The sequence below is a fragment of the Cimex lectularius genome, unplaced genomic scaffold, assembly GCF_000648675.2.
Source record: "Cimex lectularius strain Harlan isolate CLEC.00 unplaced genomic scaffold, Clec_2.1 scaffold356, whole genome shotgun sequence".
NCBI lineage: Eukaryota > Metazoa > Arthropoda > Insecta > Hemiptera > Cimicidae > Cimex > Cimex lectularius.
Window position 1 is genome coordinate 187,111 of NW_019392986.1, and position 19,606 is coordinate 206,716.

The 19,606-nt window shown below is 35.6% G+C and overlaps 1 protein-coding gene across 5 annotated transcripts in view; it reads left to right on the top strand.

The window, feature by feature from the left end:
* LOC112127962 (discoidin domain-containing receptor 2-like) overlaps positions 1–19,606 on the top strand; it is a 177,018-nt gene that overhangs the window by 140,286 nt on the left and 17,126 nt on the right. For all 5 annotated transcript variants that reach the window (XM_024229601.1, XM_024229602.1, XM_024229598.1 and 2 more), the window contains one exon: positions 18,975–19,182. In XM_024229601.1, the coding sequence (XP_024085369.1) occupies positions 18,975–19,182 (208 nt within the window). The remainder of the gene's footprint in view (positions 1–18,974; positions 19,183–19,606) is intronic.

Here is a 19,606-nt window from a genome sequence, read left to right on the forward strand (position 1 = left end):
TGCTATTACAGTTGGAGTATTTTTTGTTACTGAACGAAAATTTTTTTTGTCATTTTTGTAGATGTCTATATCTACTCTTCGTCAGACTAGATATTAAAAATAAAATTGAAAGGTGTTATTACGAGCAATGATTATTTGGAGATATGAGGTGCGGTTTGGTGTGACGTAGGTTTTAGAAAATCATTTTCCTTATCATGCCAACGTTTCGGTCTTTATTGAGTTCATCTTCAGGGCCAGGGACCGCGGTAGCCGAGTGGTTAGCATGAGAGACTCTCACGCCGCGGTCGTGGGTTGGATTCCCACCGTTACCCCTGGCCCTTTTTTCACAATAACCCCCCCCCCCAAATTTGAACACATATATACGAATTGTCACATGGCTAATATGCATAGTTCATAACGCAAAAAAAAAATCTTCAGGGCCAGGGATTCATAAACATGTTTAAATTTTACAAATACATGTAGGATGTGAAAAAATATATTGTAATCATTGGCTAACGATCACTAAACACCACACATTCATATGAGCAATAATAGTTTATGTAATATGTTTAAAATAAAAAAGGAATTCTTGTCAAAAAGGAATTCTTAACGCGCAATTATTCGTTGGGTGTCTCAGGAGAGGAGTCAAACCACTTCCAAATACATTTCTCATCAATAAAAAAGCCATGGGCTCTGCCGGGATTCGAACTCAGAACCGCTAGCGTGGTAAATACGAGTTGGACGCCCTGACCAGTCGGCCATCCGGTCCCCCATATAATACAAATCAGCCGTTATCATCTCACCGGAGACCTCACAAATAAACCTTACAATTTAATATAATGTAGTTACAAATAGATATAGATATATTTTTCTTCTCGATGCGATGTCAATTTTTATAAAATAATAAATATTTTTGTCACAGTAAAATACTTGAACTTTGATTTTATTAATTTTTAAGACAAAATTTAAAACTGTAACAATTACACCGAGGAAAATCTTGTACCCTGAGGTAGTGTGAATGTAGTCTGATGTGTATGCAATTTATTAGCGTGAATGGAAGGGCATATCTCCAATTTACCCCGTGGAATATCGAGTATTCTTGGTTATTATGAATGCTAAAAAGAAAATAATGTTTTTATCTTAATTCTGTGTATTGGCGTCTGTTATTTGTCTTATTTTATCCATAATTGACGAGGCCCTGAAGTACAGAGGGAGCATCGGGGTATTGAGCCGAAGGTCCTGGGTTCGAATCCCACTCGTGACACTAATTTTTTCATTTCAACCAATACTTTACATAAAATGATTAATTAATTGAAAAAAATTATTTGGTCAATCGGACCACGAAATATAATGTAATATTCAGAAATTGAAAAATAAAGCAGCACATATAAACAATTATAATTACAACAATAATAATATAAATATGACTGAATATGAAACAAATGCCATAATGAATCCTTCATAAGACAAATAGTAAAAAAAAATACAAGCATCCAAGAAATAAATGAAAGCAGTGTTGATATAACAAATTAATGTCTTCAGTCTTTGGCCGAAAGATTTATCGAGGAGGACGGGCTCTCTAATCCCTCGAGAAAGGGCAAGGCGAGAACTTTAATGGCACACTTATGTAAATTCGAGTGAAGAAGGGGTTGTGGCATGGGTGAGGGTAGTTTGAGCATAGGCCCGGGGGTTGAGAACAACTTGAGGTAGATTACTATAAATCGAGACCTCTTCGGAGAAGGCTTCACCCACGTTAAAACCCGGTAATTCTTTGAAATTAAAAACGACGGCTGTAGATTCCGAATTGCCTTGAGAAAAATTAATTTGCGATAAAATTCGAAATATTTGGCCCCTGGCTTTTTTAATATCATGGTACAAGACGCATACGATGTAGAAAAAAAAGCAAAACCTAGTTATAAAAATGAAAGTCATTTTAAAAAAGTCCACCAATTTTTTTAGTCAACTTGCTGGAAAAATTCAATTCTATGCGGAATACTTCAAAAATTAAAACTTTTGAGGATTTCGCAAAAATCAACATTTAACTGCCAACCAGAAGTATTTTTATGCGTACTATTACTCAATAATTTGATAAAATACAGCCTACTAATCAACATTGGCCATCTATTGTGTACTACCTTATCGGAATTCGGTCATTTATCAAGGTTATAAGATGGTCGAGACAAGGAAAAAAAACAGCAAAATCCTATCGTTTCATCCTGGTTCGATCATGCTTCCCCGACAATCACTGCACTTTTCGTCTCTCAGATGTGTTTCGATGTTTAATCATCTTCAGCGATAAGTACTAGTTGGTCGGGGTTATAAGAAGGTTGAGGCGAAACACCAACCACTGACCAATGTCGTGGTGCAATGCCAAAAGCAGACTAAACCATTGAAGAGAGCAAACCAGTGCTCGGAATGGACCAATCTTGTAGATAGGCTACGATAGTTGTTGATTTGGCCAGTCTGATGTCATTGGGTTTTCACCATTTTTAGTGTACTGTTGGTAGAAGGTCAGGGTTATAAACAGGGTGAGGGAAGACGTTTAAGCAAGAGAAATAGGGAAACATTCAAGATAGACTATGAGCAAAATTGAGATCATCGTTGCTTTGGTCTCTCTGATCTCGTTTGGGTCATCACCATCTACAGGGTTGATTTAGTGGTTAAGGTTAAAAGTAAAGCGACCAAGACAAAAACTGCGAGATCCTCTTTGTCATCTTAGGCTGTTTATCTACGCGGGTTTGGTCCTTAAGAAACGTCTCAATTTTTACCACCTTCAGAACTAGAGCAGGGTTATAAAGACATAAACTACCTGATTCTATAGTCACTTTTTTTCAATCTTCCTAGGCAGTCTAACAACGTACTTTCGATCTGGCAGAGACGTTTCATTCTTCAATGCAGTCACAACTGACAAGTGGTGAGTTTGTACTTGGTCAGGGTTATAAGCAGGGTAAGGCAAGACACAAGACACCAGTGGAAATTGTAAAAAAGAGATACAGCCAAGAGGTTGTGTCTAAACTACATATTCTTGTTCTGTGGTCTTTTCACCACCATTAATATTACATCAGTAGTTAGGGTAATAAGCAGAGTAAGGCAATACGTAAGCCAACTACTTGAAATGGTGAAAAGGAGAAACAGCCAAAAAAGTTAGGCTGTGACCAAATTACATATCCTTGTTCTGTCATCTTTTCACCACCTTTAGTATTACGTTAGCAGTTAAGGTAATAAGCGGAGTAAGGCAATACGTAAGCCAACTACTTGAAATGGTGAAAAGGAGAAACAGCCAAAAAAGTTAGGCTGTGACCAAAGTACATATCCTTGTTGTGTGGTCTTTTCACCACCTTTAGTATTACATACAGTAGTTAGGGTAATAAGCAGAGTGAGGCAAGACATCCACACTTGGAGATTGAAATCTGGATTGCCAATCAACTTTTTGGAAAATTTCGTTTGGAAATTTGAACAACGTGAGAGAACGTTGGGGTCTGTAAGGTGAGGGTGTTGTTGTTTTGTCATCTCAATTCGTTTGTTAATTTTTCATCTTCGGTGTTATCTTTGTGCCTTTTCTCACCATGTTTATAACCATGACTAACTAAAAAACCATCGGTAAATATAATGAATTGCTAAAACGCGTCTGAAAGTTGTGATGACAAAGGTTATCAATGATACTTTTTTTTAATACAAAGCGCCTGTTGAACCTAGCAAGTGAGGATGAGCAGAGCAAAATTACAGGAACGATTTATTTGAAATGTATCAGATTTTCTTATATTACATTCTTCGGTTTTCTTATTTCCATTGGGTGATAGAAATAGAATTTTAAAATTAAATATTAAAGGTAATGACAAGACAAAGTGAACAGCAATTAGGAAAATTGTGAAGATGATGAAAATTAATTAAAAAGTAATATTTTATGGAGGTATTGGGTTCAATAGCAATCATGCCTTTTTAACGAGCTGTGAATTGTTGGCTCGCTTTAGGTCACCATAAAATTTAACATTGCTGTCCATTGGCCGCACAATTTTTTCAATTAGTATTTAAACAAACCGACTTGTCGAAAGTTAAATATATCTGCGTTATCTACCATGTCGTAAAAACAATCTAAACGAGGGACTGTCAAGATATGAACAAAGCTCGGTTGAATAAGTTTTAAACAAAATAATTAACAATATCTCATGAAAGTTTTACTCTCTGGGTGACTGAAATTAGCAAATTTTTCGCCTGGGACCCCTCTACATCGGTGATTTTATTGCAATCGTTACAATCCAAACTTTCATCCCTTCGGACGTTGCCGACTCCCCCCGCCGCTGACATGGGCCTCGGTGGGATAACATGAACATTGAATTGAGCTACCCGTCGAAATGAATTCCGTTGGGCCTCTAACTCAGTTCAAGTGTCATGCATGCCAACAATATAACTGTGTGACAAATTAACGATTTCGACGGCGCAACACCGGCTTCCCTGTCTGAAGTATTAAATAATTAGTGCGTCACGGACGCAGTTCCGCTGACCTTTCACCCCGGCTGACTTTCAAAACTTCGCCTCGATTCGCTCAAGTTCAACGACGAATATAACCATTACGTCCGAATTATCGAAATCAGCATAATTATTTAATTATAAAAAAATATTTAACAAGATCCTTCTCAAACGATTGATCCCTAAACTAAACCCCCTCACCTAAAGATTCCACATCCCAGCAGATGTGGACCACATACCCTCGTCCTTTGAACGTAAACAAAACTGCATGGAAGCTAGGCGTGACACAAGCGTTTGATCGCATGATAAAGGAATTCTCCTGAATAAATGAAAGCATGTCATTCGAAATACCTTGTACCTGATCCTTCGCTCCAACCTATCAGAACGCTTCTTCCGACTTTTCCAAGGATCGGAGTACTAGTCCATCTGAGAGCGGGAGTGCCAAAGGGTAGTGTGCTCGGACCAATCTTGTACTTCACTCATTCCATTCCCCTTGCTTCGACGACACAGCTGTGTTGCTAGTATTTAAATGAAACAGCAAATATTTTAATGTTGCTACAAAAGTTTACGTACAGTCTTAGAAATTGGGATTCATGAAAACTTATACGAATTTAAAATGTAAATTATAAAAGAAACAATTTTATTATATTTCTATATTATATTTTTTTGGCCCTGAAGATGATCTCAATAAAGATCGAAACGTTGGCACGATAAAGAAAATGTTTTTCTGAAACCTACATCACACCAGACCGCATCTCACGATTTCTGAATAATCTTGTTTAAATTTTAAAATCCAGATGAAGAAGATGGATCAATTCTTCCACAGCTTTTTTTCAAATTAGGCCCTATCCTTGATTTTTAATATAAAATGAAATAATGAAGATGATATTATTTATATTAGAAGTAATTTTTTTTTTAAATGTTCCTTTGTATCTTATCTTGGTAAGAAAATGCCACATTCCAACAGAGTAAGGCAGAAAGATTATGAATTTATGATTAATCGTGAATTAATTTAAAATACAGTTATTTGCGGAAGATTTTAAAATGTTTAAGTGGGCGTCTTGAACCAACAGAAACTCAAAGAATATTTAAGCCATTAAAGAAGCACTAATTTGTGGAAATTGTTAAGCCCCTTACTTCAAAAAAAAAGAGCTGGTTAAACCCAAGCTTATTACAACATCCTGAAATTTAAAGAATTAGTATTCCGTCAATTTATTTTCACTCTATGCTCACTTTGGGTATTTCGTTTGTGACAAGATAAAATTTGTCGAACCGAGTCCCTCATCATGAATAAACGCGAAAATTGGATTACGTTTTTATGTCTACAAAGTTAACCAGTTGCAAAACCCAAGAGAATCACTTGCTTTAATACCGTGCTAAATATTATAAGAATTTATTACTCAGTCATTAAGCAATTGTATGGATCCCTTGGTACGGTGACTAATTTCGTGCCTACGGTGACAACCCTCCTCGGAATATGCTAAATAATGCATCGTGTAAACATGGCCGTCGCCGCATCATAAGACCGGAAACAGTATTAATTTTCATAAATTTTAATAGGTGGAGAAAGTATGGTAAAGTAGTTCCAGGAAGAATTTATAGAGAATACTCTCAAATCTAACGAATAATTTCTTCCAGTAGAACCTCAATAAAAAAGAAACTCTATTATATATAAAGAAATCACGATAGCTCTAGTGGTAGAGCAGCGGCGTATTTAGACGAGCGTCGTGGGTTCGAATCCCGCTCTTGACACTGACTTTTTTATCTCAACCAATACCTTACATAAAGGAGGGAAAATTCAAAAGGTGGGGGTGAGATGGGAAGTTAGTATCCGGGTGGATCGAGGTCACGATAGCTCAAGTGGTAGAGCAGCGGTGTATCTAGCCGAAGGTCGTGGGTTCGAATCCCGCTCTTGACACTGACTTTTTTATCTCAACCAATACCTTACATAACGGAGGGAAAATTAAAAAAGTGGGGGTGAGATGGGAAGTTAGTATCCGAGTGGATCGAGGTCACGATAGCTCAAGTGGTAGAGCAGCGGCGTATCTAGCCAAAGGTCGTGGGTTCGAATCCCGCTCTTGACACTGACTTTTTTATCTCAACCAAAACCTTACATAAAGAGGGAAAATTCAAAAGGTGGGGGTGAGATGGGAAGTTGGTGTCCGAGTGGATCGAGGTCACGATAGCTCAAGTGGTAGAGCAGCGGTGTATTTAGCCGAAGGTCGTGGGTTCGAATCCCGCTCTTGAAACTGACTTTTTTATCTCAACCAACACCTTACATAAAGATTAATTGATTGAAAAAAGTTATTCGGTCAAACGGACCGCGAACTCTAATGAATTACATATAAAGAAAATCACTCCATTGTCACGTTTCAAATGTGCACATCTAACTAGAAATAATGGAAACTTTTAAGAGAATTATCAAACTTGATTTATTTGAATAGTATTCCCCAAGCGAAAGGTAGATATAATTTTGCCTGTTGGGCCTGTAGAAAGGCCGTGTATGGAAAACCTATTATCCTGTCGGTTGCCCGAGGGAGGACGATTAAATAATGGGCGTACGCCGTCGAGAGGTCTGGAACGAGTAAACAGAAACCCTCAAATTAGAACTCACAACGGAACCGCTGGCTTTTAATTATAGAAAATTCATAGAGACGTTTGGAGGTCACGTTTCAAACTTTTGTTTCCATCGGGCTCTGCCGAAAGAGAGTATGAAAGAAGAAAAGTATACTGCAACTGGAACGGGACTCAGATAGAATAAGATCGACTCTAATTTTTTTTTCCTGGTGGTTTATCAAACTTTGGATGCGATCTACTATGAACTTCTTTTAAAATCGATCATAAAAACATTCTGACCTGGAGGAAACTCAAAATCTAAAAAAAAAGACTTTTAATATTTACTGATTATTTGGAGGTCGTGAGATGGTGTCTGGTGTGACGTAGGTTTTAGAAAAACATTTTCTTTATTATTGAGATCATCTTCAGGGCCTGGGATTTTAAACATTGTTTAAATTTTACATGTAGGATTTGCAAAAATTGTAAAATTTAAACAATAAATACCAGGCCCTAAAGATGATTTAAATAAAGATCGAAACGTTGGCACGACAAAGAAAATGTTTTTCTAAAACCTACGTCACACTAGACCGCAACTCACGACCTCCAAATAATCATTAAGAAACAGTCACTAAACACGACACATTTAATATTTACATCATTTCACTATTACTGCTAACTAGAATTGTTACCCTAAACCATGAATATTCTCCACAAGAAAAGATATATAAACATCCTACTTAATAATCGCTCCAATAAACCCATAATCAACCAATAATCAATAACTAAAACTCGAGGGGGCGTCAGTGGCAGTGTTGGTCAAAAATTAGTCATGTCTAATGATTAATGATTGATCACTCAGACCGTTAGTCATGATTGGTAGTAAGTGACTAATTTAGTCATTAATCGCCATATGTGATTGATGGCTAAATTAGTAATGACTAGTAATTAAATACGAGGCATGACTAATTTAGTCACAATATAGTTAGTCATGACTAAATTTCGATAAATCATGTTCACTTGGGTGCTGAAAAAATGAAAAATACACTTCATCACTTTTAAACAATTTTCTAACAGAAATTTATTTCATCAAAACGAAAATCCTTCAACACCTTATTTAACAAAAATCAATCTTCCAATTATAAGTAAAGCTCCGTCGTCGATAATAATAATAATAACATAATAAAATAATCCTAGAACAAGCTACGCTTTGAAAAGTAAATAATGGAAAAAATATTTCTTTGAATTAAAATTTATTCCACTTAAAAGGAGAGATTTCTACATTATTTGGAAAATACACCATCTAGGGATCTTGATTGAAATAAAATAGGCATGTAGAACAATTATGTAACTTTGGTTTTCGTTTATGATAACAATTTTTGAAGGTTGGCCTAGAGCACGCCTCTCATTTCAACATTTTTGTCCGTAATCGGTTGGATTTTGGTAAGTTGGTCATTGTAGCCAGAGTTGGGCAAAATCTAACTAATTCAATCATGATTAAGAATTTGATTGAAATTTAAACATGTTTGAATTAGTCTTGATTAAATTAATCATTACATGATTTAGTCATACCTCATGATTGAATTAATTATGATTAAATCATATAATGATTAATTTAATCATGACTAATTCAATCATGATTAAACTTCAATCAAAATTCTTAATCATGATTGAATTAGTTAGATTTTGCCTAACTCTGGTCGGTGGCCGCAACGGTTTAGGCGTGGACACGGCGCTCATCACTGTAAAGTAAAGGTCCCGGGTTCGAATCCAGCGGCCATGCATACTTACAAATGAGCTTTTGTTCAAAATCTCAAAAACACGACAACCCTCGTTTAAAAAAAAATCTACAACTCAACACCATCTACTATCACTAATATCACTACATCAAATCTATCAAATACAGACAAACCAACATATCGATATCATTCGTTCACGGCAAACATTTCTCCCTTCTGGTAACTTTAAAATAGCTTTGAAAAACTATAAAACTATTCACACACTTTTTTCCAAAATTAAAGATCCCACACCAGTAATAAAAAAGTCTGATGTAATTTACAAAATCAAATTAAATAAATTGTCTGGCAACTTACATCGGAATTACATCCTATCCGTATAAGAGGGTAAAACAACATATAATTGCAAAAACCCAAACAAAATCCTACAGCACTCAACATTCAACATGTCAATAATCCAAAAATGTTACAAATAGAACAAAACAAACAAAACGTAACTTTTTAGAAATGGTTTCCGTCAACAGAGATAAACACAACATCAATTACAGAACGGACACATGTAAACTCAGTCGCAGCTTCGCTAATATCATTAATCAAATTCAATATTAACAATGTACATATATCATCACATCACACAAACCATATAATAAACATAAAACAATTATTACATTCCTCACAGCAGAATATTTACCTAGTCTTTTCCTAATTATCCCGTCTATACAAACCTGAAAGGCTAATCAGGCTGAATTTTTTTCTGTTTTGTCGGTCCCTTTCAGGACAAAGAAGCCGACCCCTCATAGAAAAATGAATTTCTATCCCTACGTCCTTCCCACTCCTTCGAAATCCAACGTATATAAATAAAAAACATTAATATCTCACTGCAACGCTCAGCAAGACACACAATAATGGCACATCTACACAGAAAACAAACACTTGGAATGAGTACATATAGTTTGATTGAGACAAAAATTTCTATCATTGTACAAAATCATTTTTTCAAACCTTAAATTTATTTGTATAATTTAAACAATATTTATAAATCCCAGGCACTGAAGATGATCTCAATAAAGATCGAAACGTTGGCTCGTTAAAGAAAATGTTTTTCTAAACTTACGTCACAGCAGACCGCATCTCACGATTTCCAAATAATCATTAATTAACGGTCACTAAACATCACACGTTTCGACCCTTATTGAGAGCGTGAGATGCGGTCTGGTGTGACGTAGGTTTAGAAAAACTTTGGTCGGATGTCATTGTTGTTTTTGACTTGAGCTGACAATGCTTAAAACAATACAACTTCAACATCTCCATTAACCGAGATCAATTCATTTCAAACAATAATTAACAAGGATTCACATTCCATATCAATTTTTAATTGATAGTTTGAACTTTGGCTCACCAGGCTGATGTGTCGCGGATTTGGACCAAACATTTTTTGGTGATTCTATACTTCAATATCTCGGACATATATCATCTCCTTGTGAATTTTGAATTGCATTTAATATCAAAAACTAGTTTATCGGCTGGTTGATTTAATTAATTAGAGTTATATGATTTGTTTGCCTTAACGGCGCTAAACACACTTCTGCATCACTTTCGAATCTTGAGGGTTTAGTATATGCTGCCCCTTCTAATAAGCGGACGACCACGTTGGCGGGTCACTGATTTGGACCAAACGTTTTTTGGTGATTCTATACTTCAAAATATCGGACATATATCATCTCCTTGTGAATTTTGATTTGCATTTAATATAAAAAAAACTAGTTTATCGGCTGGATGCATTAATTAATTAGAGCAATGTGACTTGTCTGCGCTAACGGCCGAAACACACTTCTGCATGACTTACGAGTCTTGCTGGTTTAGTATATGCTGCCCCTTCTAATAAGCGGACGACCACGTTGGCGGGTCACGGATTTGGACCAAACGTTTTTTGGTGATTCTATACTTCAAAATATCGGACACATAACAGCGCCTCTTGAGAATTTTGATTTGCATTTAATATAAAAAAACTAGTTTATCGGCTGGTTGCATTAATTAATTAGAGCAATGTGACTTGTCTGCGCTAATGGCCGAAACACACTTCTGCATGACTTACGAGTCTTGCTGGTTTAGTATATGCTGCCCCTTCTAATAAGCGGACGACCACGTTGGTGTGTCGCGGATTTGGACAAAACCTTTTTTCGTGTTTCTATACTTCAAAATATCGGATACTTGTTCGCTACTTCTTGTGTGCCCAGGTTTCATCAATTTTTTTAAAGTGATTATTTGGTGATCGCAAGATGCGATCTGGTGTGACATAGGTTTAGAAAAGCATGTTTTTTATCGTGCTAACGTTTCGGTCTTTATTGAGATCATCTTCTGAGCCTGGTCTTTATAAACGCTTTTTAAATTATACAAATACATGTAGGATGTGAAAAAATTTATTTATACAATGATAGAAATTTTGGATTTAATCAAAGGAATTGTACTCATTCAAACGAGTTCTCCAAACGTTGGCACCATAAAGAAAATGTTTTTCTAAAACCTATGTCATTCCGGACCGCATCTCACGATTTCTAAATAATTACTGCTTAGATTTCCACCATTTACCCCTGTTCTTCCAAATATGTTTTTACTACCTGACAAATTTATTTCGCTCTACAGTGACTTTTTTGCGGGGCTTTTAATAATAATGTATTGGCAGCTATCCCAATCCGTTTCACCACAAATCATTATCACGATATCAACAGGTTTGCATTTCCACGGCGTGTTTATAATAGGTGAAAAGTGTCTGAAGTTATGATGATTCGCTTAAAATATTTTCTATTTTTTGATTCATATCAATACGGACTTTTAAGTCCGTCATATTTAAACGCATACTTTCTACTTTTACAGAATTAGCCTTTAACAGAACTTTAGCCCTTGATGAATATTTTAACAAATCGTATTAACAGTTTATTAGGATGGAAAAAATCTTTTATTCATTTAAAAATTACAAGGGATAAGTTCAATCTAACATTATAGAAGTCTGAAAGGCAACTGGGCTTTATGACCTTCTACAGATCTTAGCAATTGTCCTTTTTGTAACCATTTTGGTTTTAATAATTTACAAATTGTAATTAAACCGTTGACACAGGTTTTGCATACTTAAAGTTAATATTTATTAAGTAGAAAAAATGGTAAATGTTAGAAGTATCGACCATTTGTTCATTCACGAACAGTCTTCTTGAAGAAAAGCAAATTTAGTTTTTCCTGCCAAGGTTTCGACTTATTTTAAGGCCATCGACAAAACAAACTTAATTAACATATTGACTAACGTGTGATATCTAGTGACCATTGGTCAATGATTATTCGGAAATCGTGAGATGCGGTCTGGTGTGACGCAGGTTTTAGAAAAACATTTTCGGTATCGTGCCGACGTTTCGATCTTTATTGAGATCATCTTCAGTGCTCAAAGTGTTTGTTTTCCGTGTAGGTGTGTCATTCTTGTCTGTCGTGTTGAAAGTGCCCACTCAAGAATGGCACAAGTACGCAGAAAACAAACACTTTGAGCCCTGAAGATGATCTCAATAAAGATCGAAACGTTGGCAGAATAAAGAAAATGTTTTTCTGAAACCGACGTCACACCAGACCGCATCTCACGATTTCTAAATAAATCTCATTTTAGTATTTCTATTTCTATACCAAACTCGCCACGCTAGGTATATTACTTCTTTCAAGTGGGAAATGAAATCCTCATGGAGAATAAAGCCTGACCTTTTGCCATATTCTATCGCTGCTTAATTCCCAACTATTCCGCAACGTTTGCGGTTTTGGTCCAAATTATGAGAGGGCTTTTGCTAGTTTGTCAGTCTGTTCGTTGCCTCTAATTTTCAGGTTGCTCCTTGTTGATGTACTTCAACGTACGTCGTACATTGGAGGATATGCTTGTATGTTCAATGTAAATGCATTTTTCTTTTAGTATCTCCTCAACGTTTTTTCATAAAGTCGTGTTTCTTTATTTTGGTTTCGGATAGGATCTGATCTAGGAGACCAAATCGCGATCATCCGCGTAGTTTTTACTGATGGTATTGGAAGAATAGATAGTATTCTGAAAAGGGTCGATGTTAAGGTTAACATCTTTCAATTAATTAAGGTTTTTATTTGAGATAAAAAAATTAGTGTCACGACCGGGATTCGAACCCACGATCTTCGGCTAGATATGCCGCTATTGTACAGTGTTGGGAAAAAATTAGTCATGTCTAATGATTAATGATTTAGTCACCACATGTGATTGATGGCTAAATTAGTCATGACTAGTAATTAAATACGAGGCATGACTAATTTAGTCGCCATATGTGATTGATGGCTAAATTAGTCATGACTAGTAATTAAATACGAGGCATGACTAATTTAGTCACAGTATAGTTAGTCATGACTAAATTTCAATAAATCATGTTCAAATGGGTGCTCAAAAAATGAAAAATACACAACTTCATCACTTTTAAAAAATTTTCTAACAGAAATTTATTTCATCAAAACGAAAATCCTTCAACACCTTATTTAACAAAAATCAATCTTCCAATTATAAGTAAAACTCCGTCGTTATAAAAAGCCAAAAAATAATGATAATGATAATAATAATAATAAAAAAAAAAATCCTATAACAAGCTACGCTTTGAAAAGTAAATATGTTTACATAACCGATCAATGGAAAAAATATTTCTTTGAATTAAAATTTATTCCACTTAAAAGGAGAGATTTCTACATTATTTGGAAAATACACCATCTAGGGGTCTTGATTGTAATAAAATAGACATGTAGAATAATTATGTAACTTTGGTTTTCGTTTATGATAACACTTTTTGAAGGTTGGCCTTGAGCACGACTCTCATTTCAAATTTTTATCCGTAGTCGGTTGGATTTTGGTAAGTTGGTCCTTGTAGCCAGAGTTGGGCAAAATCAAACTAATTCAATCATGATTAAGAATTTTGATTGAAGTTTAATCAAGAATGAATTAGTCATGAGTAAATTAATCATTACATGATTTAGTCATACCTCATGATTGAATTAATTATGATTAAATCATATAATGATTAATTTACTCATGACTAATTCATTCATGATTAAACTTCAATCAAATTTTTTAATCATGATTGAATTAGTTTGATTTTGCCCAACTCTGCTATTATACCACTTGAGTTATGGTGACTTCGATCCATTCGGACACTAATTTCCCACTCAACTCCACCTTTTGAATTTTGAGATGGGAAGTTAGTGTCCGAATGGATCGAAGTCACAATAGCTCAAGTGGTGGAGTAGTGTCTAGCCGAAGGTCGTGGGTTCGAATCCCGCTCTTGACACTGACTTTTTTATCTCAGCTAAAAACCTTAATTAATTGAAAGATATTAATTGGTCAAGCGGACCACGAAAACTAGTGAAGTTAAGGTTAACATGAACCTAATGTTTTCTTCCTTTTGGAAAGTACAGGGAGGCAGTGAAATATTTTTATCTTTTGTTGTGTAATTTAAAATTGTTGATTTAAGGAAGGGAGAAAGAAGGAGAAGAAGGACCTTTTATTTTGGCTGTTATGCTTCCTTTATTGTAACACTAATTGTTTTCGTTTAAATAAATGACACAAAGAGGATTTAGAAAAAAAATCAAAATTAATTAAATCTTGAGGCAAATGTTATTCCTCCCTTGTTGGATGTTGCAACCGGATTTCTCCCGTCTAGGAGTTATCTTTATCTTGAGTAATCCCGTTTTTTAAAGCGCAGTGACACAATGCAATTAAAATCATGCTCGATGTTTTAAGATTGAAGCGGAGAAGTCAAACTGAAATTAAAAGAGGGGAAAAACTGAAAACGAGACTTTGTTTGAAACGTACAAGTTTCTCTAATTAACATTTCGGAGAGATGAAAAACCCCCTGGACCACCCCGAAAATAAGATATGAAGGCCTTCCACCCCCCCGGACTTCAATGGTAATTAACCTCGTTTGCACGGAGCCATTTAAGTTTTGCAATTGGGACAAAAAAATGTCCTTCTTGAAATTATGCAAACAAGCTGAGACGTTTATACTGTCTGTAATCTGAAATGAGCCTTCAGTATACCGGTCAAGCTTGACGGAAGATAAGCCGTATCGAAATTCCTATTGTTTGAATGTAATGTGGAACCAACAGTTCATGTACTCTTGCTAAACCCAAGACACTTGATAACAAGTCGAAGAGAACGCGGCCAAACCCACTTGAATCTTATCTAACTTGTCTCTTGTTCGTGTTGACAATAAAGTCTACGTTTTTAACGCATAAAATTTAATAAAAAAATGACAAAAATTTTCGCTTTGTTGCAATAGTTTTAGATAAAGATGACAAAAATGCTTGTTAGTAATCTTAGATATTTTTTTATCAAGATAAACAGCACAACATTTCTCACAACAAATCTCAGATAAAAATACTTACACTATACTACACAAACTCAACAAACTTCTATAGACCCAAATAATAACAATATATATTTTTTTTTAATCAGGGATAAGGGACATTTAAAAGAAAGCAAATCAGATCGTTTGTCAAGCTTTTGAAAAATATGATTTTAATAGAAATATTGAACATTTTAAAGTAAATATACAAGCAATTACAAGCATTAATCGATTATTCATAAATCACAAAGGATAGAGCTTGGCAACTGGAGTACTTCCTCAATAATTAAACTTTTAACAAACTTTGTATGTAAGGTCTTGGTTGAAATGAAAAAGTTAGTGTAACAAGCGGGATTCGAACCCACAACCGTCGGCTCAATACGCCGCTCCTTTAACCACTTGAACTCACGATAATTTGAAGTCACGATGGCTATTTTTAGTTATGACCAAATTACTTTTTTCAATTAATTACTCTTTTTATGTAAGGTCTCGGTTGAGATAAAAAAGTTAGTGTCATGAGCGGGATTCGAACCCACAACCGTCGGCTCAATACACCACTGCTTTAAACACTTGAGCGATCGTGACTTCAAGTTATCGTGAGCTCAAGTGGTTAGAGCATCGGCGAATTGAGCCGAAGGTCGTGGGTTCGAATCCCGCTCATGACACTAATTTTTTCATCTCAGCCGAGACCTTACATAAAAAGAGTAATTAATTGAAAAAAGTAATTTGGCCCCAACTAAAAATAGGGTTTATTAAACTATAAAGAAATCCAGTACAAAAAAGGAGATCAACATTAATAATAACAATGGACTAGACTCCGTCTGTTGAATTTAAATATTACTATCAATTACGACATTATCAATTTTGATTAATTATTCTTTTTACGAACGGTCTTGGTTCAGATGAAAAAGTTAGTGCCACGAGCGGGATTCGAACCCACGACCTTCGGCTCAATACGCCGCTGCTCGAACCACTTGAGCTAACGTGACTTCGAACAGAAGTCGATTCAAAGTTTCGTGGGTTCGAATCCCGCTCGTGACATAATCTATTTCATTTCAACCATGGCCTTACATAGAAAGAATAATTAACTGCAAGAAATAATTTGGATAATCAGACCACTAAATATAATGCTTTTAACAAACGTTCAAGACAAATTAGTAATATTTCACGTTGTACCCACATTGTTAGAATAGTCGCATATTAGCAAAATACAATTTTTTAAAAAACGTGATGGTTAAGTCGCATTGTTCATAAAAGTCTATTTTGTATTGTTTTGAAAAATTCACCTGAGATTTTTTTTTTGTGCTCCCCCCCACAGTCCTGAGTTTCAGTACATTCACAGCAGTTAATTACACATGGGATACAGGGCCGCCCCCGTGGAATTGGGCTAAAAGAGGGGTAAATAAGTAAATGAATCACGTAGAGAATTGTGATCCCCGGCGTTCGTGCTCCGAGCCGCGGGCAGGGTTTAATTCCATTTCCTTGTCTGCCTATTTCGCTTTGTGACAATGCCAATTTGCTTGCTTCGATAATTCCTTTTTAACTGGAACATGTGGAGAGAGCCATTTTTATATTTTATTTTCGGCTCTTGTAAAAAGGGAAAATGCGAAATAACGACAATGGAAATGAACAAACAAAAATAGGAGAAAGAGGAGAGAGTGGTAGGGAGGACAGAGAAAGAGCAGGGAGAGAAAAAGAGAGAGAGGGGGAAAGAAAAATTGCACAAAAAGAAAAAGTATGAAAAAGATTTGGGAGCGAGAGAGAGAGAGAGAGAGAGAGAGAGAGAGAGAGGATAACATAAATAGAGAGAGTGAGAGCAAACAACGGAAAAAAGAAAGAGATAGAACCAAAAATCGAGAGAGAGAGAATAAAAATTATACAGAAAGAGCGAGTAGAGCATTTAGAAAAAGTGATAGTAGAGAGAAAGAAAGACAGGGAAAGAAGAAGAGAAAAAGATAGAGAAAGAGCATAGAAAAATGCTGGGATAGAAACAGATAGAGATTTAATGATGGAAAAAAGAAAGGAAGAAAGAGAAAGAGAGAGCAAACAATGGAAAAAAGAAAGAGAAAGAGGGAGCAAAAAATGGAAAAAAGAAAGAGAGAGAAATACTATAGAGAAAGAGCGAGTAGAGTATATAAAAAAGCTAGGAGAGAGAAAGAGAATAGAAAAATGTTGAGAGTAAAAGTAAAAAGAAAGAGGAAAGAGCAAAGAGAAAACGTTAAGAGAAAGACCGAGAGAACTAGAGATTGTTAGCAATGGAAAAAATAAAGGGAGAGAAAGGGATAGAGGCAGAGGGAGAGAGAGAGAGAGAGATACTACAGAAAAAGAGCGAGAAGTGTATAAAGAAAAAGAGCTGGGAGAGAGAGAGAGAGGGAGAGATAACCAGCAGAGAGTGAAAACGAGAAAGAGAGAGATAGAAAGAGAGAGAGAGAGAAAGAAGGAGAGAGAGAGAGACAACTAGCATCGAGTGAGAAAGAGAGAGAGAGAGAGAGAGAGAGAGAGAGAGAGAGAGAGAGAGAGAGAGAGAGAGAGAGAGAGAGAGAGAGAGAGAGAGAGAAGGCGAGACAACTAGCAGAGAGTAAAAAATAGAAAGAAGATTTAAGTATAGATATCGCTTTATTTAACAACGTAGAATTAGGTCTCTTCGACCTTCCTTACATCCAATGTGGACAATAGCTTATAATTTACATTATAAAAAAAACTCTAAATTGTCTGTTTTACATAAAGTATGGTAGATATCCATTTACAACATGAATTTTTACATTTATTAGTTTTACTTTTTGGGATTACAATATTTTGTTTAACTTTTTTAGGGTTGTATCAAAAGATCCATTATAATTAATTATCATTAAATTAAACAAAGATTTTACAAACATATAGAAAAATTAAAATCTATAAACTTTACCTTTAAAAAGAAAGAGAGAGAGAGAGAGTGAGAGAGAGAGAGAGCGAGAGAGAGAGTAGAACTCAATTAACTGAAATTGTAAATTTGCTCCATGTTATTATTTAATTAAGAATCTGTGGTAATAATCTGTTATAAGTGATATTTCAGTAAATACATTTTTTTTTTTTTATTGGCCTTATGATCTTACGCATAGTACCAATTCTTGTGTGTTCAAATTGGGGGTTATCGGGAAAAAAGGGCCAGAGGCGACGGTGGGTATCGAACCCACGACCGCGGCGTGAGAGTCTCTCATGCTAACCACTCGGCTACCACGGTCCCCGACAATAAATACAATCTTAAATTGTCACTAAAATATGTTTTTCTTTATTAGGGTCTGTAATGCGGAAACAATTAAAGGTAACTAGATGTGTTATCACAAATCATAAGTGATCGTGTATTTCTAATTGCAAAAATAATGGTACAACAAAACAAAAATTAACCCGAAATTATAATTTTCAAGAGAGAAAGAAAAACAGGTCCCACGCCAGATCGGTAGGGTCTGAATTAGCAAACTGTTTCGAACTGGTGTTCGCCGTGATAAACAGCCGATGAATTTCAATTAAGACGGCTATTAATTTGTGTCAAGTAAATTTTTCCCCTTGTGCAGGTGAAGCCGCAAACGGGAAGGGAAGGACAGATTTATGTCTGCCTGGCCCCTGTTCCCTAATCCTCGGGATATGAGAACATGAAATAAGGGAATGTTATAAATCCAGGATCCCGTCAGGTGCTTGGGAAAATTTTGATATATTGCAAAATCACAGCCCCCTTTTATAAATAATACACTGTTGTTTTGTACCCGTGAAATCTATGGGCTTTACGGGGAACTTAGACGTTTAATACTCCAGCTTGTAATAGTTGTCATTTCTCTGTTAGAATGAGTAAAGACCTTGGTGAATTTTCTTTTTTTCTTTGTGACAGGTATTCTCGAAGGCGAGGGTTATGTTCAGCATCAGCGGCTCCGTTTACAGCGGTAGATCCGTCACGTATTCATACATGCCGGATAAAGTCCTGGAAAATGCGAGGAACGTCACTATCCATCTGCACAACCACTTGGCCAGATACGTCAAACTTCAACTTTATTTTGCTTCTAAATGGGTCATGATTAGCGAGGTGACATTTGAATCAGGTAAGTTTGTGCAAACGTGTTTCTAATTCTAAAAGGATTAGTTTTTATTGTCTTTTCTCATTATCTTATTGCAGCCTTCTTTTTTATTTCATCACTTCGTTTCCAAATTTCATGCCCTCTTTCGTCCTTTTTTCTTTTGCCTTATACCTTTCATCAGCTACCTATTCACATTTTTATCTCTTTGTTCTGTTTTGCTATTCAACATTGTTTTATTTTATAACATTAGGTTAATTATTGTAAAATTTTATAGATTTAGGAAAGAATATTATTAAAACAAAGAGTGATAGAGGGGGTAGGTGGGGGAGACAAAAGAAGAGAAAAGAAGAAAAACATGTGTCCCATGGAAGATGTCCACCCACCCCCGAACATGCTTAATTTTGATAAATCTTTTTTAATTTTTGGTTTTTAAACTTTCTCTCAGAAG